The sequence below is a fragment of the Canis lupus genome, chromosome 11, assembly GCF_011100685.1.
Source record: "Canis lupus familiaris isolate Mischka breed German Shepherd chromosome 11, alternate assembly UU_Cfam_GSD_1.0, whole genome shotgun sequence".
In the NCBI taxonomy this organism is placed as follows: Eukaryota; Metazoa; Chordata; class Mammalia; order Carnivora; family Canidae; genus Canis; species Canis lupus.
The window spans coordinates 55,203,868-55,228,855 of NC_049232.1; the positions used below are offsets into that span (position 1 = coordinate 55,203,868).

Consider the following 24,988-nt stretch of genomic DNA (forward strand, 5'->3'; position numbering starts at 1 on the left):
AGCAGTGAGTATCTTTTCATATGTGTATTGGCCATTTTTGTCTTTCTTGGAGAAACATCTCTTCAGATCATTTGCCCATTTTTAAACTGGGTTAGTCGTCTTATATTTTCAGTCCTGAGAGCTCTTTACGTATTCTGGATTCTAGACCCTTATCAGATAGATGATCTGCAAAAATTTTCTTTCAAATTGTGGGTTGTCTTTTTACGTTCTTGCTAGTCTCCTTTGAAGCATAAAACATTTTTTATGTTGATGAGGTCAATTTATCTGGTTTTTTTCTTTTGTTGCTTATTGTTTTAGTATCATATCCAAGAAACCATTGCCTAAGCTAGGGTCACAGAGATTTATGCCTGTTCTAAAAGTTTTATAGTCTTAGTGCTTACATTCAGATCTTTGATCCATTTGGAGTTAATTTTTGTATATCATGTGAGGTCACATGCCGTTTTCGAAAACAAGTTATAATGATAAATAACCATGAGTTTAAGAAATACGCAACTGCCTTTGGTTTTAATTAAATATCGTTATGTTTTATTAAATATATCATTTAATGGGAAAAACCTTTAATTTCTAAAGAGGCTGGTTTCTCAATATTTACTTTAAAAATCTAATAATCTAAGAATTGTTAGAAAGGGCCTTTGATGTTTTTGTTTCTTAAAAAATCAACTGCTTTCAATAAAGATTTAAATAAATTAAACCATATTTTAACATGCTATGTAAGTAATATTTTTAAAGTACATTAAAAACATCTTTATTCCCCTGTTGTAATGATATGGGCTTCAATTTAACAGTAGTTCTCAATGAGGGACCATTTTGCCCCCCAGGGGATATCTGGCAACATTTGGAGACATTTTTGGTTGTCGCAACGTGAAGGCGACGTGCTAGTAGCATCCATTAGGTAGAGGACACAAATGCCAGTAAACAGTTGACAAAGCATAGGACAGGCCCCATGATGAGGATTCATCCAGCCCCAAATGTGAATTGTGCCAAGGTTAAGAAACCCTACTTTAACTAAATCAGTGGCCTCTATCAGATATATTCTGAAAGAGATATGAGTTTGCAAATTCTCTCCTCCTCAGTTGTAGCCTTGTGGGTTTTTCCCATCACCTATCCTTTAGGGACCAACATGTGCCCCAGCACCTCACTGCCATCAAAACCCTTTAGAGTGACAAAAATCTATCAGGTCTTTCTTTGTGGGAATCATTGGGAAAACACTTGCTTTCAATGTTTACTTCATTTTATATTTGTACATCTTCATTTTTTGAATTTGGAGACATATTTGGATAATACATCTCCATTTCAGCATACACAGTTGGGAAACCAGTCTCCTGCTAAAATGTATTTTATCTGATTATAAGTGGTAATTTGTGAGTGCTCGGCAGTGGGCTAAGCACTCTTCCTGCATTATCTAATTTAACGTTCTCTCTTTTTAAAAAAAAAAAAATGTATTGGAGTTCAATTTGCCAACATTTAGCATAATACCCAGTGCTCATCCCGCCAAGTGCCCCCCTCAGTGCCCATCACCCAGTCACCCCAACCCCCTGCCCACCTCCCCTTCCACTACCCCTTGTCTAATTTAACCTTTTCAATGAGCTCGAGACAGTAGCCATCATTATTCACAACTTATAGCTGTAGAAACTGAGGCCCAGTGATATAAGGCAACCTACCCGACATTATCTAGCTGGAGTCAGCACTACATCAGGCCAGGGCATAAGCCTGATGGGGGTCAACTGTGAGGTGCAGGCATGTCACAGAGAATTTGGTTTGCTCAGAGTAGATAATCACAGATGGAGGTTTTTTCTCTCTTACTTGAGTCGCCATGATTGCCCCACCATGGGAGAGATGGGGTGGACACACAGCCAGCCACAGCAGATCCCATCTCACCCAGGACATGCCCACAGAAATGTACCTCACCTGTGGGCCTCATCCACCTGTGTGTCATGGTGGGCAGTAGCCAAGGACTACTGCATAAGAGAAACTGGCATCACTTACATTCCTGATGCTCACCCCAAAATCAGTCATGGCTTTCTTTTCTACTTCCTGGCCATTCTCTTGTGACATGCTCCAACTCCCATACTTTGCTGACTCATGGCCCGTATCCACTTGCACCCAACACTCCGACCTGAGCAGTGCCTCAGTGGTAAACAGTGGGAAAACATCTTGTGAAAGATCATACTGCCTTTAAGCAGCAGCATTGTCCTCCCAAGCTTTAGCCCTCAGTATGCCAGGCCCACAGCTCTCTACATATACCTGATATCATCCCCTCTCAGAGGGGGCTTTCCAAAGGATCTGGACTATGTGGGGATGGCTGCAATTATGCATTTTGATAGTACAGAGATCGGAGGTGGGATGGCTCTCTAGGTTAGCTGGTTTGGGGGTGCAGCAAGAAGTGGGGTGAGATTCTGCTCACCTCTACCTTGTAGTCAACCTCCACTAGGTCCCCGAGTGAAAGGGGGTGGGGAGAGAGCAATAATTGGAAGTGAAGACTGCCCTCCTCCCCGGCATCTGAAGAAGAACCCTGGTTTTTGTTCTAGATCTGTCCCCGCAACTCCTTGGGCAAATCTTTCCTTGCTCTGGGCCTCAGTTTCCTCTTGAAGGGAAGGTGTGTGCAATAGACACTCTCTAAGCATCCTTGCAACCATAAACTTCTTTGAATCTCTAAGGCACTGGGGGCTGAGGTAAGGGAAGACTACGTGACTCAAATCTACCCTAATTCTAGTCTGCTTTAATAGCAAGCCCTCACCTAGAAGCCTAACCGTGTTTGAAGAAGGAACACGATTGGCTGATGCTATCTTTCTTGAGACACCCATCTCCAAGGGCAACGTTCAAAATATTTAGCAGCCAGAGTGGCACGAGCATGGCCTGTCAGGAGGGTGGAAAGCAGCTGGGAGGGCCGTCCAGGGCTGCAGCCCAAAACCATGCCTCACCCACCCCATAGCTCTGCTGAGCCTTTCCCTGCTTGGTTATCGGGGCTGCCGCTTCTTCCCTGATTCCGCATGCAGGGCACTAACTCAAGGCCCTTGGGCGTCTTCTCACCCCAGCCACTGTATGCACAATAGCTGTAATTATCTGCATCCAAATGCCATCTTAATTATACTCACACTCACAGATGCCCTTGGAATGCCCCTGTATGCTAAGCCCTGTGTCGGCTGCTTCTTCACCCCCTTGCCTTCAGAAATATTGACGGTTTAGAGACTCTAGATAATTAAGAGACCTGAGTCCTAGCCTCACTATGCCTCTCATCTGCTGGGTGATCTTGGGCAAGTCTCTGCCCCTCCCAGGTGTCAGATTCCTCACATGTAAATGAATGGCCTGGATTGATTTGATGGGCTCTGAGGTCCCATTGGTCAAAGATGAATTTTGGGAGAAATGCAAGTCTTCAGCAGCTGACCACTCTCTTTCTCTTTCTCTCGTTCTCTCTCTCTCTCTCTCTCCCTCTGTGTCACCCGGCCCCACAACCTCCACTGTAGAATGCACTGCTGCCTGCAGGCCTGAGGCAGAAGGATCAGACCACCAAGGCGCCCACGGGCCCCTTTAAAAGGGAGGAGCTCTTGGATCACTTGGAAAAGCAAGCAAAGGAGTTTAAAGACCGAGAAGATCTGGTCCCCTACACAGGGGAAAAGCGAGGTACTGAATAATGTTACTCTTATAAATACATCACTCCCCATGCATCCTTGAGTGCCACCTGTATGCCAGGCCCTGTGCTGTGCCATATGGGACTGGGCCTCCTTACCCTCATGCCCGCCCAGCCCAAATTCACAAACCCAACACCAAAAGCATCAATGCATGATGTAGATTTAGTGAAGTTTGGGGTAAACCAAGGAAAGAGTGATACCTACCCAGATCGGTAAAACATTCCCCTAAATCCCCTTTAACCAGGGTGTCCTGATTATTTGTCATGCAAACCGAGATGCTTTTGAAAATCAAAGAGGACATGATTAATCATGACATCGGGACATAAGGCCTGCACACGGCCCGTCCTGTACAAAGTGGGAGCAAGATCACCTGTCTCTACCCTAACTGTCCCTGCTCTCCCCACCCCAACCCCAACCAGCCCAGTGTTCCTTTCTCTGGCAGCTGCATCCCCTCCTCCATCTGTCCTTCTGCGACTCTCTCTCCCAGCCCAACACAAGTCATCTAGAACAGAGAGGCACGCCCTGCCCCTCGGGCCCTTCCAGGACTTCCCCTTGCACTCCCAACCATTCTGCTGTGGTCTTGTGTTGTGCTCCCCCTCACTCACCCCGCTGCTGCCCCACAGGCCTCCTTCCATTCCTCACACATTCCAAGCTCTTTTCTGCCTCAGGACCTTTGCCCGGACCCTCTGCCTGGACCGCTGCTCCTGCTCTCTGGCTCATGCTGTCTTCATGGCTGCCTCTTCCTGCCCTATAAGAGGCTTCATGGTTAGAAACACCGCCTGGAGCTAGATGTACCCTGGCTGCTATCCTGGTACTACTACTTACTAGCTGTGTGAGCTTGAGCAGAGGTTTGAATCTGCTATGCCTCTGTTTCCCCCTCTGTGAAATGGGGATGAGGAAGATAATATTACCAGCCTCGTGAGGTTGTTATGAGGATTGAGTTAAGATACATATAAAGCGCTTAGCTGGGCACCTGGCCCATAGTGAATGCTATGTAAGTACCAGCTATTATTATCCTCTTGGTCTCAACTGTACTGTCTCCTCTTTCAGGGGAGTCTTTCCTGTCTACTCTGTTTAGGACATACAGTCCCTTCAGCTCCCCCCTGGGTTCTTCTCCATCTCAGGAGCCTGTGTATCCTTCAGAACAATTTCCACTTTATCATTTTCTCTTTATTTACCATTCCTCTCTCCTACCGTGAGGGCAGAGCCTCAGGCTGGTTTTGCTCACACGGTACACCCGGCACCCAGCACAGGGCCTGGTGTACAGTAGGGCTCAGTAGAGAGGTGTTGAATGAATGAGTTAAAATTAAATAAACCTACAGTGAATCTTGTGGGCTGCTTCCTTACAATAGTAGCTCCACGAGTACAAGGACCCCATCTGTCTGGTTCATCATTACATCTGCACCTAATAAACGCTGGACGTAGTAGGCATCCGATAAGCATTTGTGGAAAAAAAGCATTCATTCTAATCAGTTAATTCATTGTGTAATGGTTTATTTCCAGGCTCTTCTGTTCTCCCCACTCCCAAGATTATAAACGCCATGAGCCTAGGGTCCACGTCTGTGGCTTTTATCTCTATATCTCTGTCATATGATAACTAATCGAATGAAAAAGCAAGCAGAGGTAGCCTCATAGTGGGGGAGCTTGAGCCATACAAACCCTAGACTTGGAGCTCAGTCCAGATTTTACAGAAAACCTGGAAGGTCAGGGAAGCCCAAGGGGCATTTAGATTACAGAAATCTGGAGGATTGTGTGGTCTGAGGCATCCTGGAGGAGTGGCAGGGGGAGGAGGCCTTGACCGTGAGGGCTGGGTGTGCCCAGCTGAGAGTGGGCACGAGAGGTCTTTAAACAAGGCACTTGTGCCATGAGGAGTGATTTCTGTGCAGCAGATAAACATCATGGAATCTCTGGATTTCATGCAGCCTTAGAACTCCCTTTGTCCCACCTGTACATTTGAAAAAGGGGGACACCGAAGCTGTGAGAGAGTCAGCAGCACAGCTGGGTGGACTGAGGATGACCAGGGTCCCATGTGCCCACCACCCTACGAGGGAAGGAGCCGGAGATTGAGGGTGGGGGGTGGGAAAGGGAATCTGGGAGGTACACAGACCAATCCTGCTGCCCCTCCGTGGCATGCTGGGCTGGCATGAAGCCAGGAACAGCTCTCCAGACTCCCAGAGCCTGACGGCCTTCATGAAAAACCACGCTGACCCAAGGAGGGTAGCTAGAATTTATTCTGTTTCCCTATAATGACACGCCTAAGAGATTTATCATCACCAGCAGCAGCAGCAGCAGCACCATAAAGCATTTACATGATGATTGTTGGAGTCTTTACAGTTTGAATAAGTGGGGGTCTCAGCAGAGAGTGTGGGGGAAGGACTCCGTCTGGCTCTAACAGGCAGACTCAGGGCCATGGTGTCTGGGCCTTGCTGAACATTTACTTACCTAACGCCGGGCCTCGAACTAGCCAAGGATGAGGGGAAACAGCACCCCAGCCTCCACAATGCTGAAGAGAATACAGGAGGAGCCATAAACTGGTGTGAAGTCCTGAGGAATCTGGACTTTCATTCACTCTCACTCAAGTGGGGGAGAATCAGAATAAAGCTTCTATGCAGGATGTTTTTAGTGCAGAATTATATTGAATTCTCCCTGTGGAATTAGATTTGACTGCACATGCTGAGGATAAAGTCAAATAAGAGAGATTTAAGCAAGACAAAGGTTTAACTTTCTTTCATTTAGCTGCAAGGCTAGGCATTCTGGGCTGGTAAGGGATCTTCCCTGGCATTAGCCATCAAGACCCTTTCCAGTTTTTCATTCTGCCCCCCCGGGCAGTATGTCCTTGTCCTCATGGTCCATCTGGCTGCTGAAGCTCCAACCATCACATCCACATTCCAACTAGTAAGATGAAGGAAGGGAAGAAGTCCAAAGCCCCTTTTGTATCTTCGAGCCACTGCCTTTGCTGGAGGCACCTGCCACAGAGGTGTAAGAAACCACAGGTCTGACACATATATTGAAAGTCCAGCCTACACATTGCATTAGTCATTTTTACAGCACATTTTCTTTTTAACCATTTTGTTTTCTTTGTATGTTTTGCTCTTTTCCAGATACAGCTCTGTTGGAGGTTGTGATACATTTTCCCTCAGATGACTTTGTTATATGTTCTGCTCATATATGTAGCTGATTTTTGCTATAAACAACTTAAACAATAAAATAAAGTAATTCAGAGTAATTCTCTCCACTGAGTGATAGGCACTGATCCCATTTTAGTGAATACTCTTCTGGACTTTTCTCTCTGCACTCCCCACCCTCCCCACCACTCCCATTACAATTGTGGTCCAAGTCTCCATCATCTGCATCCCTGACTGTTGTAGGAATCTATCTCCTCACCAGTTCCAGGCTCCCATCCTCACCCCACTTTGGGTGATTCTCAATCAATAGCCAAAGTGAGCAAGTTTCTTTTTTTAAATTGAGGTAAAATCCACATAATATAAACTTAAGCATTGTAAAGCAAACAGTTCAGTGGCATTTAGCGCAGCCACAATGCTCTGCAACCCGCACCTCTATATAGATCCAAAACATGTTCATTACTCCAGAATAAAACCCTATGCCTAATAAGCAGTCCCCTTTCAGTCCCTGCACTCCAGCCCCTGGCAACCACCAATCTGTTTCTATGGATATGTTTATTCTGGATATTTCTCATGAATTAAATCATATACTATGTGACTTTATGTGTCTGGCTTCTTCCACTTAGCATATTGCTTTTGAGACTCACTAAATTCCTTTTTATGACTGAACAATATTACACAATTTGTTTACCCATTCATCCACTGGTGAACATTTTGGTGGTTTCCACTTTTTGGCTACTGTGATTAGTGTTATTATGAACATTCCTGTATAGGTATTTGTTTGAGTACCTGTTTTTAATTCTTTGGGGCTTATACATAGGAGTGGAATTACTGGATCACATGGTAATTCCACATTTGTACCATTTTACACAGCCACCAGCAATATACAAAGGTTCCAGTCTCTCCACATCCTTGCCAACATTTGTTCTTATACATTTTGGTTTTTATTGGAGCCATCCTCATGGGTGTGAAGTGACATCTCATCCTGGTTTTGATCTGCATTTCTCTAACAACCAATGCTGTTGAGCATCTTTGCGGGTGCTTATTGGCCATATGTGTACTCTTTGCAGAAATAGCCTTAAGTTCTTTGTCCATTTTTAAATTGGGTTGTTTTTGTTGTTGAGTTGTAAAACTTTTTTATATATTCTGCATTCTGGACCCTATCAGACATGTGACTTCAGTATGTTTGTCTTTTCACTTCCTTGATAATGTCTTTTGAGGGACAAAGATGTTAAATTTGGATAAATTTAATTGCTCTATTTTCTTCTTTTGTTGTCATATCTAAGAGTATGTTGCCAAATCTAAAGTCATGAATATTTACACATAGATTTCCTCTAAGAGTTTTATAGTATTAACTATCATATTTCAGTCACTGATCCATTTTTAGTTCATTATTTTGTATATGATGTGAGATAGGAGTGCAGCTTCATCCTTTACATGTAGATGTCCGGTTCTAGTGCCACTTCTTCTTCTCTTTTAAATATTATTTATTTATTTGAGAAAGAAAGAAAGAGAGAGAGAGAGAAGCAAGTGAACAGGAGAGGCAGAGGGAGAGGGAGAGAATCTCAAGCAGACTCCCTGCTAAGCACAGAACCTGACTCAGGGCTCAATCTCACGACCCTGAGATCATGACCTGACCTGAAACCAAGAGTTGGATGCTTAACCAACTGTGCCACCCAGGTGTCCCCCAGCACCACTTTTGGAAGAAACAATTCTTCCCTGACTGAACGGTCTTGGCACCCTTGTTAAAACTCAATTTTCCACGGATGTATGGATTTATTTCTGGACTCTCAATCCTAGCCCATTGTCTATGTCTATCCTTGTCAGTGCCACAGTATCTAGATTTGTAGTAAGTTTTGATATCAGGGAGTCTGAGCCCTCTGAGTTTGTTCCCTTCAAGATTGTTTTGCTTTTTGGGGACCTTTTATGATTCCTTATTAATTTGAGGAATTAATTGGCTTTTCTAGTTTTGAAAAAAGAAGAAAAGAAAAGAAAGAGGGCCTTTGTAATTTTGATAAGGGTTGCCTTGAATCTGGAGATTGCCTCAGGCAGTGTCACCATTTTTTCTTTTTTTTTTTTTTTAGTGTCGCTATTTTAACGTTGTCTCCCAATCCATGAACGTTGGATAGTTTTCTATCAAGTTTTCTTTCATTTTGTTCAGCAATGTTTTCTACTATTCCACACATGAGTCCTTCAGCTCTTTGGTTAAATTTATCCCTAAGCATTTTATTCTTCTGGATGCCATTGTAGGTGAAATTATTTTCCTAGTTTTCCTTTCAGACTGCTTATTACTGCTATGCAGAAATACCACCCGTTTGTGTACATGGATCTTATACCTTGTAACTTACTCCTAACAGTGTTTATCAGTCCTAACAGTGTTTTGTTGAATCTTTAGGGTGTTCTGCATATTATATCATGTCATCTACAAACTGAGATAATGTTATTTCTTCCTTTCCAGTCTGGATACCATCTTTTTTTTGCTTGTCCATTTGCTCTGACTGGAACTTTCAGTGCAGCGTTGAACAGCGACAGGGAAGTCAGGCATTCCTTGTCTTGCAACTGATCTTTGAGGCATATTTCCTCCCTCTGTCAGGTCCCAGCTCATAGGCCATCATCTCAGTGGGGCCTTCTGTGATCACCCTACCCAAAAAAGCAGTGCCTGCCTCATCCAGACCCCAGCCTAGAACTTCCTAGTCTTTTGTTCTGCTTTATTTTCCTCGGCCATGCTTAATACCATGTGACATCTTTGCATGCTTATTTACTGTCTATCTCTTTCACTAAATTATAAATTGTTCTGTGCTGTTCCCCTCATTCCTAGAAAGGTGTCTGGTACTTAGGAAGCTCTCAGTAAATACCTGGTGCCTAAATGAAAGGATACATGCAGGCATGTATGCAATTTTCATCCATGGAATTAAATTGTTCCATTTTACAGACTTGCTTTTTCACACATTATGTCTTGGGCATATCCTTCTTCATAAGCAGATATCTCCATCATCCTTTATGATAACTGTGGGATCTCTATCATATCGATGTCCCATAATTTCTTCAACAACTGCCTGTTGGTGGTCAGTGCAATGATCATCCTTGTGTGCTTCTTTGCTCCCTTGTCCAGTCATGAGTCTGACACTTTAAAAATATCATGTCTCATGAGACAATGATACATTTTTGCTCCCTATTCTTTTAATAATCTGAATATGTTTTGTTTATTTTGTTTAGAAATGTTTCTAAATTTTTCTCTCCTATCCAAACCCTTGGTGAGGGTATCCCAGAGCCTGACATTCAATTACATTTTTCTTTTGTAGCTCTTGGCTACTTACAGGTCATTTTCATTAATGACCAGTGTTTTCTATAGTGAGCGGTCTAGTTTGACCAAGTTTTAAAGTCCTTCTTTTCAAATGTGAGAGGTGCTCTGTTGGAGATCTCTGATTCTTGTTCTTTGGGGGAGTTTTGGCACTGGGTCCCCAGAGGGAGAAACCTGAAGTGACTGAGCTCAGCACCGAGAGACCCATAGGGATCTGGGACAGTCCACCTGGGGCCGTCACCAGAGACTGCCAGTGTAGCTGCATGCCCTGTAACGGGCACTTGTGTCTTGCAGGAAAAGTCTGGGTCCCCAAGCAGAAGCCAATGGATCCCGTGCTGGAAAGTGTGACTCTGGAGCCAGAGCTGGAGGAGGCGTTGGCAAATGCCTCAGATGCAGAACTCTGTGACATTCGCAGGTAAGAGGCTTTCCGGAAGCTTCTGCATGTCTTTTAGAAGGGTTTGACCTGCCTCTTCAGGGAGTCTTGGATGGTTTATTTCAACATGAACACACTCTCTGTTTCTAAAAAGGACTAGAGGAGATCTCAAACATTAAGACAGAAACCCATTCACAAAAACCAAAATGAGGAAAATAGAAATAAAACCACCCAAACCTGTCACTCCACAGAGCCATCTGTTGTTGCCATGAGAGCCAATACCAGAGAGATGTGGAAACATCCCAGGGAGGGCCAGCATAGGTCCTCTACCAGCCACTGGATCAAATCTTGCCCAAGCCACCTGGGAAGAGAGAGCAAAGGGGAAGGGACAGAGGGTGTGGGCAGTTCAGATTTGGGAGGCTCACGAAGTGCTGGAGGAAAGTCATCTGACTTTACAACCTTGTAAGACTCAGAGAACTGGGCTTTGAGGACCTCGCCCCCTCATCTCATATTTGTATAACACTATCCATCTCAAAATGTGTTCCCATACAATTTTCACAAATAACCCTTAAGCTCCAGAAGGTGGCCTGATATTCAGAGCTCTTCATCACCCTTGTCTCCCTGCTACAGTCTAGTCCCTGCCCTGTGTGCCCTGAGTTCTGGCCCTGTCGGGGATTGGGCTCGGGCTGCAGCAAACACCCCACATGCCCACTGTAGTACTGCTCCTTGGCCTGGAGGGTAGGGTGTGGTCTTTTCATTCTGCAAACATGGGAGCTGCTAACCCCTCAGCCCAGATAGTGACAGGAGGTGGATGGGGTGAGAAGAGACTCAAGGCAAGTGGGAAGGGGAGAGAAAACCTAGAATCAGCTGTGACTGTCCAGCCATGATACTGAGGTTAGGGGAAGAGTCAGGAAGGTTCCATATTGCTGACTCCAGGAACTAAGTGGATGGTGGTACCATTAATGAATGTGGATATGTTAGTCTGCTCGGGCTGTCATACAAAATACCACAGGTTGGATGGTTTAAACAACAGAAACTTACTTTCTCATAGTTCTGAAGGCTAGAAGTCCAAGATGTTGGCAGGTTGGTTTTTTCTGAGCCATCTCTCCTGGGATTGCAGATGACCACAGCTCACTGTGTCCCTCAGTGGTTATGTCCCCTGGTGTGCCTTTGTGTCTCTTGATATCTTTTTATAAAGATGCCAGGCAGATTGGATTAGGGCCCAACTTAGCAGCCTTCCTATAACCTACTCACCTCTCTAAAGACCTTATCTCTAAAGGCATTTACAAATTCTGAAGTGCTGGCGTAAGGACTTCAACATGTGAATTTTGAAGACACAATTCAGCCCATAACAGTGGGAGACGTTGCGGTTTTAGAGGAAGTACTGAGTTCTTTGTGGGATCTTTGGAGTTTGGGGTGCCTGTGGGCCACCCAGGAGGGGCCAGTTGGACTTGACAGTCTTCAGTAATGCAGAAAGGTCTACACCAGAGGCCTTGTGGTGTCGTTAGCATTGTCAAGCTCCAGGCAGAAAGCATGACCTTCAAGTGGGTGCCTGGGGCTCCGGAGGCAAGCGCCGTGGCCCGTGTAGAAGCCTTTGAGAGATGAAGAGTAGAAATGGGGCAAAGCTAGTCACCGTGGGGGCCAGTAAGCCACACATGGCCTAGAGTCCAAAAACCAAGTCAAGACAGGCAGAGCCTGATGCAAGAGCTAGGAAGACAGAATGGGGGGTCAGGGCTGGCCGGGGACCCACGGCTGTGTGAGGCCAGAGGCCAGGGAGGCCGCAGCGCTGGAGGCCGCAGCTGCCCGCAGCTGTCTTCTGCTTCCTCACAGCTTCTGGCTTCTCCTGGGCGTAGTGCGGGGGTCCTGGCGGCATTTGTGCTGGGGAGTGAGAAGGGGTGGCTCTCCCGTGGAGCGGGACATGAGGGGAGGGACAGCGGGAAGCCTCGTAGCACGAGGGGCGGGCCTGGTGCCCAAGCCAGGTTGCGGCGGCCCAAGGAGCGCAGGGTGGGGAGAGCCAATGCCTAGATTCCGAGTCCAAACAGCCGTTCCTCAGGAGCCAGAACATTTGGAAAAGGGCTCAGGGCAGTGGTCTGCAGGGCGTCGGGGCTGAGAGGGAAAGGTTTGCATGTTCCCTGTGAAGTCCAGAAGCAGTGAGTACTTCACCCAGATGGACACAAAAAGCTGGACTCGGGGATCTTCCCTGGTTTGCTTTGTGGTTCAAGATAGGTTTTATTAAAAGCACAGAAGACCTATTAGAGTCCTCACTTGGCTCCTAGATTTCCAGCAAACCATCTCCCCGATCGGGGGGTCCCGCCGACTTCCAGTTAACCTGTGCAGCAGGGAGGCGGGTGGGTGACACCGCTGTCCAGCATCTCTGCACTGACTCACCCTGGAGCTCTTTTTAATCCCAGCCTTGTCCTCTGATCACCCTCCGTGATGTCACTGCCCTCATTAGGCGGCTCAGAGGGATTATCGAATGACTCCGCTGTCAGAACCGCCAGTCCCTGCGCCAAAATAGAACTGCAATATCGTGCTCAGTTTCTGTGTTGATTTCTTGAAACTATTTCTCTTTATTTTTGTTGGCGTGGCTAATCATTATTATCTGCTCATGATACCGTACCCTTCCGTTGTCCGGAGAGGAGAGGGGGAGCTGTGAGCCAACACCAAATGTCAACTGGCTAACCCTGGGCACCTGCCACTGTGAATCAGCCCTTTGAAAGGTGGCAGGGTCTCTGGGGAAGGAGGGACTGAAGATTTGTTGACTACCCCCTTATTTCCCAGGCGCTATGGGAATTGCTTCTAGGACCTTGCTGCGTTTGTTGAGCACAACAATACTAAGAAGGAAGTTTTACTGTTGTCCGTATGTGATGGGTGGAGGAAGGAGGCATGGTGACACTAAATGTCTTGCCCATGGGGCTTGAACCCAGGCAGCTTCATCCTAGGGCTCCTCTGAAGGGCAGTGGGGACAGAGGGCAGGCAAGAGGGGGTCCACAGCCAGGTCCCATGGGACTGGCTGAGGGGAGGCCACAATAGGAAAGTCTCTGTGTGTCCAGGAAGGCATTGACCCCTTAGGGTCAGTGGGACTAAGGGGAGCATTGGGGGAGGCCAGATGAAAGCAAGGGTTTAGGCAGAGAGGTGGTGGTGTTTGGAGATGGGGGGATGTAGGAGGCAGGCTCCAAGTAAGGCCAAAGGCTAAGGTGGAGCTGGGGACTGGGTCTGAGGTACAGCTGTTCCTAGCACTGGACCAGAGGCCAAGATGTCAGGAGGATGTCAGCCAATCTGGCCTGAGGCATCAGAAGACAGCTGGGGCGGGGGATGCTACAAGGAGAGCTGCTTTGCCAGGGTCTCTCAGAGACATCACAGGAGGTAGAGGGGGACCTAGTGTGAGTGACTGGTGTGGCAAGCTGGGGGTTAGGTCTTTTCTCAAGGATGGGGTTGCTGGAGCCATGAGTGTGGATAACTCAGCAGAGAAAGAAAAGTAAGAAGAGGAGGGCATAGGGTCTGTGGGGCATATCTAGTCTTTGAGACTTGGCTCCCAGGCAGAGCTTTGCATTAACTTAATTTCTGTTCACTCAGTCACATGCTCAATGGCCATTTATCCAGGGTCTTCCCACTGTGTGCTGGGCTCTGGACAAGCCCTGCTGAAAGAAGTGTAGGAAAACAGCTGGCTCTTGCCCTTGCAGAGCTGACGTTAAACAAATACTTAGGCCACTAAGAAGTGACAAATGAGAGTGAGTGTCGGATAGAAAAAGGACAGGGTGCAGAAAGGAGGCTTGGTTAGGTGGTGAGGTTGGGGAGGGGGTGAGGGTAGAGGCTGAAGCTGAGCCATAAGGAGGAAGATCACCTGGGGGGAGATGGGGGAGACGTGTCCCAGGCTGGGATACAGCCGGAGACGTGAGTGGCTTGCTATTTGGCATGATAGGAACATGTTGAGGGACACCCAGCAGATGTGCCACACTGACTTAGGTGTGGCACGGGGAAGGCAAAGCTGTGTGAACTCTCATTTGTTTTCTTGTCTGTGCATCATGCATGCATTCATTCACACACTGAGTCAATGTGCATGTCGAGCTACTGTACGCGGGGATGCATCAGATCTTGGCCCTGCCCTTGGCGGACCCAGGGTGTGGTGAGGAGGACAGACCAGAAACATAGATTTCCACATGAGAGGTGTTACCACAGGGTAATGAGCAGAATGCACAGGCCCCTGGCAGTGTGCTAAGTTCTTGGCTTGTGGCCTTGGATTGTAGCTCAGAGGCCACTGGGAGTCAGCTGCAAGTGCTTGGCATTACCAGTGCCTCCCCTCCCTAGTCAGGGATGTAATTCCTGGCTCACCTTTAGGGGCCCTTCAGCTGAGGCAGGACCCAAAAAGGAATTGGGGGGAAAGAGGCTCTCCCTTCAGAAGGGCCAGTCCCCAGGCCACCCCACAGACAGTTGGCACCCCTAGTTCTGTGACTATCAGAGACAGCCTCAGCCCACCCACTCCCAGCTTGTGGGGAACTCGCATGTCCTTAGGCACTGGCTTTCCTCCCATTCTGCAAGGGTCAGGAGGTGACTTATCTGGGAGCGGTTTGACTGCACCCACGTCCCCTGCACCCAAAGCTCGCTTCTCCCACCTGTTTCTGTGAAGCAGGAAACACCTTCCTGCTGTCTGCCCGGAGCCAGCGAAGCAGTTGGCAGCTGGAGAGGCCCAGGATGTGTGCTGCGATCGCTCTGCATCCTAAGTGGAATTACAAATTGAGTGAAGCCTGCCAAGGCAGGAGAGGAAAGAGAACTCGATGTTCTTTTTCAGAGTTCAAAAATAGTCCTTTTTGAGTTTTGAGGAAGATCTGGTCTTCAAAAAAAAAAAAAAAAATCATGTTCCCCGGTGCTAAATTCAGCCTTGCCAATATCTACAAAGAATGAAGCAGGAGGCAATGTTGATGTGCTGTTTTCCTCCATCATTCACTTCTAGTGACAGGAGTGTGCAAAACTAGGCAAGAGGAGAGTGATGATTTGGTGCCTAGGGCAGATGGAAGGAGCAGAGCCACCAAGCGTTCTGCTCAGCAATGGAGGCTTTGCTTGGTGCCTCCCCCCCCTTCTCTTCTCCCCACTACCCCCCTTCCCTCTCTTCCTTGGATCCTTCCCTCTGTTCCCCTCTCCTCCCTCCTTCCTTCACTCCCTCTGTCCCTCCCTCCCTGTTCCTTCCTTCCTTCCCTCCCTCCCCCTTCCTTCCTTTTTTCCTCCCTTCCTTCCTTGAATCCTAACTTCCTCTGAACTGCAAAATCTTCTCTTTTATCTTCTGAGGACTGCTATTGACATATATACTGCCTTCCAGAATCCACATTGTCTGTCTTTAGAATTCTGATATGGAGGGAACATTTTAGAGCTTTGGAACTACGGATGACCTCATTTGTGGAGGAGTGGGTAGGACTACTTACTCAGGAAGCCAGGAGGGTCCTCACTGATAGGCTTTGACAAACCATTTCCCTCTGGAGCCTGCTGGAAAAGCGGGTGTCAACAGCACCTGCTCTGGTGCTTGCTGTAAAAATCAGACCGGATAAAAAGATGAGATGCTGTGTGACTATTAAGTCCTATGTGAGGGGAAGAGATTAGCTTTCACACATACTCCCCTTTCTAGGTGAGAAGACTGAGGTCCAAAAAGTAGAAGGGCCCTGGACAAGGTTGCCCTGCAGATTGGTGCCAAGGGGCAGCCTGGAGCCCTGGTCTCTTTCCTCTGGCCTCTGGCACTTCCTTGTAAGCTTCCTGCCCCCCTTTGTGGACCATTACAGGAAGCTGACATCAAGCACAAAATGCATTTGCCATCTCCTACCTCTCTATCCTTGTCAGCAAGACCAGCCAGCCATAGGAGATTACATTTTTTCCTACGATTCTTAGCAACCTTTCCAAACTCTTCTTCCAAATTGGGGTCCCAGCAGCAGCCCAGAACCACCATGAGCACCCGCCCCTGCACCCGTGCAGAAGCCAAAAAAGCCAGCTGCAGAAGGGGGCTTCAAGTGAGCCAGCCCCCACCCCCCTGCTGACTCAGACCTTGGCCCCCACTGCCCACAGAGAAGCAGCCTAAATTAAAGCCCAGAGAGCTCTAAAAAATGTAGTTGCCTCTCTCTCTATCAGTTCTCCTCAGTGATGAGCAGGAGAGTCTAATTTTAGCAGAGAAGACTCCTAGAATGTGAGAAACAGAAGGGCTTTGAGATCGTCTCATTCTGTGGTTCTCAGCCCCCACTGAGCATCAAAAGCATGCAAGGAGATTAAAAATATATCTGCAGAATTCAGATCAGCTGGCCCAGGAGGAGCACCAAGAGTGTCTTGAAGCTCCTGGGGGATTTGTATGTGCAGCTGGGCGAGAGAACCAATGGTCTTGTCTTACCTGCCTCATTGCACAGAGGAGGCTGAAGCCCAGAGAGGGGTGGGTGTGGTCACCCGGAATCAGGAGTGCAGTCAGGACTGGAACTTGGGTCTCCTGACTCATCACCGAGGGCTCTCATGTTGTCCCCCTCACTAGAAACCATGTCTAATGAAATGGCCAGGGGAATTACAAAAGAAAAAAAGAAGTCCATCAGCAAATATTTACCAAATACTGTATTCTGGAGGAGGAAGAAGAGAGATAATATTCCTCCCCGACCTCTGGAAACCAAAGTCCAGGAGAGGAAGCACACATGCACCCAGCTATCTCTAACACTATGTAGACTCTGTGCTGTGATGATAAGGATGCCAGGTGCCTTCGGAGAACTAGAGAGGGCGGCGAGGGATCCAGGAGCCTCTCTGAAGGAAGTGTTATTCCAAGTCTTAAAGGATGGGAAGGTAGAGTTGTTGGGTCAAATACAGGATGCTCAGCTGGATCTGAATTTCAGATAAACAATGAGTAAGTTTTTAATATGAGTAGATCCCCAAATACTGAATGGAACACACTTATACTAAAATACTGTTTGTTGCTTTATTGAAATTCCAACTTAGCTGGGTGTCCTGTGTTTTTATTTGCTAAATCTAGCAACCCTACTGGGGGCATTTCAGCAGCACACTTGGCAAATGGGAGAGAATCACCAGTTGAGGGGACAGTGTTGGCAGAAGAAGCAGGAGAGTCTAAGGAGTGTGATCATTTGTGTCACAGGAGCAGAAGGGATGTGGGTGTGGGACAAGGCCATGGAGGCAGTCGCCTCAGGGAAGGCTGGTGAAGCCAGGCTCTGGGGTCACAAGCTAGCCTCCTCCTCCGCAGGTGGCTGCAAAGCCTCATGGTCCCCATGTCCTTCTTTCCCTCTGTAGTCCATTCTCCACACACAGCCAGAGTAACACTCCCAGAATTTGAGTCAGGCCATCTCTGTCCCTGCTAAGGCCTCCAGTGGCTTCCAGGCCACACCTAGGGAAAGATGTACAAACTCCTTATGTCAACCTAGGAGATACTGCAAGATCTGAATTTGCCCGTTTGAATTAAATCTACTCCAAAGGTGGTTGTGAGGATTCAGGGGGGATGGTGTCAGACAGTTTTCAAGCTTCGCTGCACACCCAAACTACCTAGGGAGCTTTGAAAAAGTCAGATGGCTGGCCCTACACCTAGAGACTGTGGTTTAATTGGTCTGGGGTAGGCCTGGGCATGAGAAGTTTGAAAAGATTTCCCCAGTGATTCCAGCGTGCAGCCAAACGGAGCATCACTGATGTACAGCATATTCTCTGGCCTGGAGCAAGCGCTCAGTGAGTCGGGGTGTGTTACGGTTCACCACATGTCCAGCTCAGCTCTGTCCATCTTGTTTCCTCTTCCCCCCTAGGCTTCCACCCCTGGGCTTGAGGGCTTTCCCACCCACCCTTCCATCTGCCTATCCAGAATGTTCTACTGGGATCCCTTCCCTTGACTTGGCCAACACTACTCATCTGTCCCATCCCAAGTTCTGTTCTCTTCTCCCAGAACACAATGAACTTTTCCTGTATAACCCAATATTCTGTGCTTGTGTTTTCAATTGTGTGGGTACCTGCCTAGTATCTCTCCCCCAACAGACTCTGTTGTTCCCTGCTGCCTCCGACCCACAGCCCCACTCCCCCCGATTCTCCTACTCCCTCCACCACCACTCCACCCAGAGCCAGGCATATAATGTGGGCACTCAATAAATGTTGAACAAACGAATGGATGAAAGCCTGACTGAGCACGGGAGTGATGTGGTCAAATCTGCATTTCCAGAAAGATCTTTCTGGCTGCTCTGTGCTGAATGCTGGTGGGGGGACGGTAGGAAGAGACCAGGGCCAGCACAGCAGTAATTACACAGCTGTGATAATAGAGCCACGAAATGGTAGGGCCTCAACCAGGATAGAGGTGATGAAGTGGGAGCTGGAATGGATGAGAGCATTTAGGAGGAAGGGGACCTAGGGGGTGCCATGTGACTGAGATTCCATTCTGAGGGGACAGGCAGGATGACAAGATGGAAAGTGATCCAAAGGAAGGGGCTCTTGCTGGGAAGGATGAGTTTTCTTTTGGCCAAGTTGGGCTGGATGTCACCAGTGGGGACACTGGGGGACACCTAGGAGTCTGAGGCTGGGATTAGAGAAGTCTCAGCTGGGCTGGAGATTTGACATTCACATAAATAGAGTCAAGAGTAAAAATCAAATAAAATTTAGAATTGTGTGAGTGTTTCTTGCCATTTCCATGAGCAAAAATTCCTGGGGTGTCGAATGTCCGTGCTCAGGAGGCTCTTCTTCGGAGTGAGACGAGTCACAGGCCCTTCCCCTGTCCCCGCAGCTATCCTGGGCATGCACACGCTCATGAGCAACCAGCAGTACTACCAGGCCTTGGGCAGCAGCTCCATTGTGAACAAGGAGGGACTCAACAGTGAGTACACGGCCCTGATCCCCAGTGGTGGCCCCCCACCCCTGCCCCCAGCGAGGAATGCTTTGGAAGTGAAGGCATCCCTGTGCTTCCCGTGCTGCTTCTACTCACTCATGCTCTCTGGATCATTTAAAAGAAAATTTTTTAAAGATTTTATTTATTTATTCATGAGAGACACAGAGACAGAGGCAGAAACATAGACAGAAGGAGAAGCAGTCTCCCCTGCAGGGAGCCCGATGCGGGACTTGCTCCCAGGACCCCAGGATCCCGACCTGAGCCAAAGGCAGATGCTCAGCCGCTGAGCCACCCAGGTGCCCCGCAGAAGTTTTAAATTTTTATGTAGCCAAATCTATCTTTTCCTTTCCCTTTGCCGGGATTTATGTCTTATTTATGCAGGACTTCTCCATCCTAAGGCGATAAAAAATATATCCTCCTGTATTTTCTTCTAAAAATTTAGAGGTTTGCTTCTTGTATGCAACTTCTCCCTCCACCTGGAGCCCGTGTTTGTATGTGCTGTGAGATGAGAGTGAACGGTCATTTTTTCACTGGCTATCCCACTGTGACAATACTGTTCTTTGCAAAGTGCATCTTTTCGCCCGCTGGCTCGGCACTCCATCATGATCAGGAATTTCGACACATCCACACGGGTCTGTCTCCTGGTGCCTCTTTTGTTCCATGAGTCCCCTTGTCCTTTCCCGTGCCAGTGTTGCATTGTTTTAAATTGTTCCACTGCATTATTCCAAGCTGGCAGGTTGGCCTTAGTTCCAGAAGGGTGCCAGAAGAATAATGACCCGACTCTCTCTGGAAAGTTTATAAGTTTCTTTCACGTTCAGGCTTCATTTTATCCTCACACGAGCCCACTGAGGTAGAATGACTGTCCACACTTTACAAATGAGGATACAGAGGTTCAGAAGGTGTAAGTCATTCACCCAGTGCTTGCAGGATGGCAAAGGAAGAGCCCAGGTGGGGTGCAGTCAGCGCTTCTCCTGGGGCACAGCTCCTCCTGGACGCCCCCCTCCCTGAGGAATGCAGCCTCTCTTGTCCCTGAACCCTGCCGCCCCTTCCTTCTAGAGCATTCTTGTGTGGAGGGAAAGGTCCCCATGTTTCTGTGAGCCATCTCTCTTTTGCACATCACTGTAGGTGTGATCAAACCTACACAATACAAGCCTGTGCCCGATGAAGAGCCTAACTCCACAGACGTAGAGGAAACCCTGGAGCGGATAAAGAACAATGACCCAAAACTTGAGGAGGTTAACCTCAACAATATCCGGGTAAAGTCCTTTTTATTTCACTTCACGTGGGGTGGGTGGAGGAGCCATGTCTGTGTCACCCGGATGCCTGGCGCCCAGGCTTGGCCATATGGCGAGAACAGGGTCCTATTTGGGTTCTGGGTGCTTCTGGGTCAGGAAAGGAGCAAAACCTCCAAAAGGCCTGGGCAGTGTAAACAAACACACCCTATAGCCTTGGTTTCTTTTGGAGGAATGACATCAAGCCCAGGTGTTCACCATGGGCCAGCACAGCTTCAATTCTGGAAACCTGCCTTGTTATTTAAAACACTGTGAGCTTCTCTGAGCTAGAATCATAAGTCAGACACACCTGACTGCAGGGGATCTCAAGGCTGGAAAAAGCCTGTGCCCAGCAGGCATGTGGGGTAACCCAGCCCTGGGAGGGCCCTACCCCTTGAACCATCAGTGCTCTATCATACCTATAGTCAGACTCATTCTGCAGCCCTGGCAGGGAGCTGTGACCCATATGTGTCGGATGTGTCCTGTGTGACCACCAAGGGCAGGGGAGGGTCAGATGAACAAGCAGTCCTACCCTGGACAGGCTGCAGGAGGAATTCAGAAGCAGGACCAGCTGCCTGCCCACCTGCTCAGCTCAGAGGCCAGCAGGATTAGTTCTGGGAGGGTGCGGGGTAAGACAAGAAGGGGGCCCCCCACTCCCCAGCTCCTCTTTCCTTTCTTCTCCACTTTCTTTTAAGTGGCTGCCAGCCCCATGGCACAATCTGATTGGAAACCCGCGCCTGCAGTGTTCTCCTCCACCTGGCCTCCCCAGGCTCTGCTCCCACAGGGAGCTAACATGATGCTCTGAAATGAGAGATCCGTGAAAACACAGCCAGGTTTTCTCTCGGGTGCCTCCATTGTCTGCCGTGTGCCCAGTGGGAGGCCCTGGCACAGTTCAGAACTGTGCACCCTGGCAGTGAACACTGGCTCGGAGCGGTCCAGGGCCGTGGAACCTGGCCGTGGCTGTGCGCCTTCACTGTGGGGCCACAGGCTCGTCCCTCTCCAGGCCTCTGCACATAAGAAAGTTGGACTAGTTCACTGGTTTTCACCTGGGAAGGTTAAGAAATCTATGCCAACACCCTCTCCCCTGAGATTCTGATTTCATTGGTCTGGTTCAGACCCACGCCTCAGCATTTGATAAAAGTTCCCTGGGAGTCTCTGATGTGCAGCACATCTGAGCCCCGCTGGGACAGATGTCTCCCAGAGATCATCCCGTGCAGTGCCCAGGCCCCCACCTTGGTTTTCCAGAAACAGGCCCAGAGAGAGGCAGAGACTTCCCTCAGAGTCACAGAGTGAGTCAGAAACGTTGTCCAGGCAGAGGCTGAGACCCTGCCCACTCCCACACCCCAGTCATGAGCTCTTGGCACAACATTCCTCTGCATCCTCTGCCTTGATTTTTCTTTTTCTGGTCTCTACCTGCACAGATAGTTGTGGGTCCTACCTGAAATTTTCAGGGAGGATTGTCTCAATCTGTTTACCAGAAAGTTCTCTCCAGGTATCAACCATATAGGGCAAAGCCAGGACGCTTTGCCCATTCAGCTATTTGGTCAGAGACCTGCTAGGAACTAGGCCGCATGTGTGAGAGTATTATTGCCCCATCTGTCTGCCCAGCCTGACCCTGGTCGGGGCTGCTTGTCACCGCCTGTCTTTCTCTCTGCAGAACATCCCCATACCCACTCTCAAGGCATATGCAGAAGCCCTGAAAGAGAACTCATATGTGAAGAAGTTCAGCATTGTGGGAACACGGAGCAATGATCCTGTGGCGTATGTATGTACCTTTCAGTTCTGCCGCATTGAGAGTGGGGGGCATAGAAACAGAAGGATTGGGCAGCCCTGATGGCCCAGCGGTTTGGCGCCGCCTTCAGCCCGGGGTATGATCCTGGAGACCTGGGATCGAGTCCCACGTCGGGCTCCCTGCATAGAGCCTGCTTCTCCCTCTGCCTGTGTCTCTGCCCCCCCCCCCCCCCGCTCTCTCTCTCTCTCTCTCGGTGTCTGTCATGAATAAACAAATAAAATCTTAAAAAAAAAAAAACAGAAGGATTGATGCTGTGGCCTCAGGACTGGCCGATCCCCACTGAGGAAGAGCCCTGTGTGATGTGAAAAGCAGTGGGCCAGGAGCCAGAAGAGGATGTGAACACAATGGCCATTATCCAGGCAGCATCTGTACATTAGCCTAGTCGATATCCACAATCAGCCCTGATCTCAGAGGTGCAGGTCTCCCCACTTCGCAGATGCAGGGAGTTCAGACGCTTTGCTTTATCCAAAGTTGCACAGCAAGTGAGAGATGGAGCTAAGATTTTTTAAAGATTTATTTATTCATGAGAGACACACAGAGAGAGGCAGAGACATAGGCAGAGGGAGAAGTGGGCTCCCTGCGGGGAATCCGATGCGGGACTCGATCCCAGGACCCCAGGATCACAGCCTGAGCTAAAGGCAGATGCTCAGCCACTGAGCCACCCAGGTGCCCCTGGAGCTAAGATTTAACTGCAAGTCCTGTTGACTTTAAGCAGATCTGTCTCCACTTGACATATCACATTTGGACAAGACCTGCCCCTCCTTGGGCTTCAGTTTCTCTGTATCTAAAATCATCATCTTAATCAGCGGGTCCTGATGATCAATTTTACTTATTTTTCACCCAAGTCTTAAAGATATAGCTGATCAAATTGTACTTCTTATAAAGTAGCTACCCATTCTTTTTTCTAAATATTCAAACATATTTATTGAGAGTCTGTGTCCAACACTGAATTAGGCTCTGAGAATACAGCAGTGACTGACCATCATAGCTCCCACTTTCATGATCATAATGGTCTACCTGGCCATGCAGACGTCTAAAGGCTGACAGTATAGTGTGATTATTACAACACTAATAGTGGGTTAAAAGTGTGAGAATTAGCTTACCAAAGATGGTAATTCATCATTTAGTAGCAATCATTTTTTTAAGATATACAAAATAACTTGCAGAAATTTTGACTGGGGTTGCATTGAACTTGTAGATGAAGTGGGAAAGAACTGGTATCTTGACATATTGAGTCTTCTTGTCCATGACTATGGAATATCAATTTATTTAGTTCTTTGATTTTTATACACGAGAGTTTTGTAGTTCTCCTCATATAACTTCTAACGTGTCTTGTTAGCTTTATACCTGAGTATTTCACTTTTGAAGGTACTAATATAAATGGTATTATGTTTTTAATTTACTATTCCTCTTGTTCTTTGCTGGAATATAGGAAAGTGATTAATTTTTGCATATCAACCTTGTATCCTGCAACCTTGCTATAATCATTTGTTAGTTTCAAGAGGGTTTTTTTTTTTTTTGTCAATTCTTTCAGATTTTCTACAGAGACAATAATATCAGCTGCAAACAAAGAGAGTTTTATTTCTTCCTTCCCAATAGATATACATTTTATTTTCTTTTCCTGCCTTATTGCATTAGCTAGAACTTCTATTCTGGTGTTGAAAAGGAGTGGTGAGTGGGTTCATCTTTGCCTTGTACCTAATCTTAGTAATAACATTTCAAGCTTCTTACCATTAAGCATGATGTTAACTGTAGGTTTTTTGAAGATATTCTTTACCGAGTTGAAGAAGTTCCATTTATTTCTAATTTACTGTGAGTTTTTATTATGAACGGGTGTTGGATTTTGTCAAATGCTTTTTCTATATCTATTGATATGACCATGTGACTTTTCTTTTTTAGCCTGTTGACATGATGGGTTCCTTAATTGATTTTCAAATGTTGAACCAGCTTTACATACCTGGGATAAATCCTACTTTTCATGATATATAACCTTTTTATACATTGTTGGATTCAATTTTCTATGTTTTTGAGAATTTTTGCATCCATGTTCATGAGAGATAGTGGTCTGTAGTTTTCCTGTAATGTCTTTGTTTGGTTTTGTTATTAGGATAATGCTGACCCCATAGAATGAGTTAGGAAGTAGTCTCTCTGCTTCCATTCTCTGAAAGAGATTGTGGAGAATTGGTATCATTTCTTCTTTTATATTTGGTACAATTCACCATGTGGGCCTGGTGCTTTCTATTTTGGAAGGTTATTAATTATTGATTCTATTTCTTTAATAAATAAAGGTCTATTCAAATTGTTTATTCTTATGTGAGCTTTGGCAAATGATGTCTTTCAAAGAATTGACCCATTTCATTCAGGTTATCATATTTTGTGGGCATTAAGAGTTGTTCATAGGACCCCTTTATTATCCTTTCAATTTCCATGGGATCTGTAGTAATGGGCCTCTTTCATTTCTGATATTAGTAATTTATGTTCTCTCTCTCTCTCTTCTTAGACTGGCTTGAGGCTTATCAATCTTATTGATCTTTTCAAAGAATCAGCTTTTCACTTCATTGATTCTCTCTATTGATTTTCCGTTTTCAGCCTCATTGATTTCTGTTCTAATTCTTATTTATGTTCTTCTGCTTACTTTGGATTTAATTTGCTCTTCTTTTTCTAGTTTTCTAAAATGGA

General features: G+C 47.1%; 1 protein-coding gene and 1 long non-coding RNA gene across 4 annotated transcripts in view; one reads left to right on the forward strand and one right to left on the reverse strand.

Moving 5' to 3' along the window:
• Window positions 1–24,988, forward strand: part of TMOD1 (tropomodulin 1) — an 81,200-nt gene that overhangs the window by 35,350 nt on the left and 20,862 nt on the right. The window contains exons 3-7 of the mRNA XM_038552903.1: window positions 3,465–3,621; window positions 10,347–10,461; window positions 19,140–19,234; window positions 20,372–20,502; window positions 22,175–22,282. Coding sequence (XP_038408831.1) covers window positions 3,465–3,621; window positions 10,347–10,461; window positions 19,140–19,234; window positions 20,372–20,502; window positions 22,175–22,282 — 606 coding nt within the window. The remainder of the gene's footprint in view (window positions 1–3,464; window positions 3,622–10,346; window positions 10,462–19,139; window positions 19,235–20,371; window positions 20,503–22,174; window positions 22,283–24,988) is intronic.
• LOC106559495 overlaps window positions 6,342–24,988 on the reverse strand; it is a 32,458-nt gene continuing 13,811 nt past the window's right edge. The window contains exons 3-8 of one of the 3 annotated variants that reach the window (XR_005367028.1): window positions 16,994–17,262; window positions 15,843–15,943; window positions 15,039–15,142; window positions 11,467–11,611; window positions 10,663–10,786; window positions 6,342–6,595 (exon numbers count right to left, since the gene is read on the reverse strand). This is a non-coding gene — a long non-coding RNA (uncharacterized LOC106559495). Of the gene's footprint in view, window positions 6,596–10,662; window positions 10,787–11,466; window positions 13,076–15,038; window positions 15,257–15,842; window positions 15,944–16,234; window positions 16,684–16,993; window positions 17,263–24,988 lie in introns of those variants that run through there. The other 2 variants (XR_005367027.1, XR_005367029.1) reach the window with 2 other exon arrangements.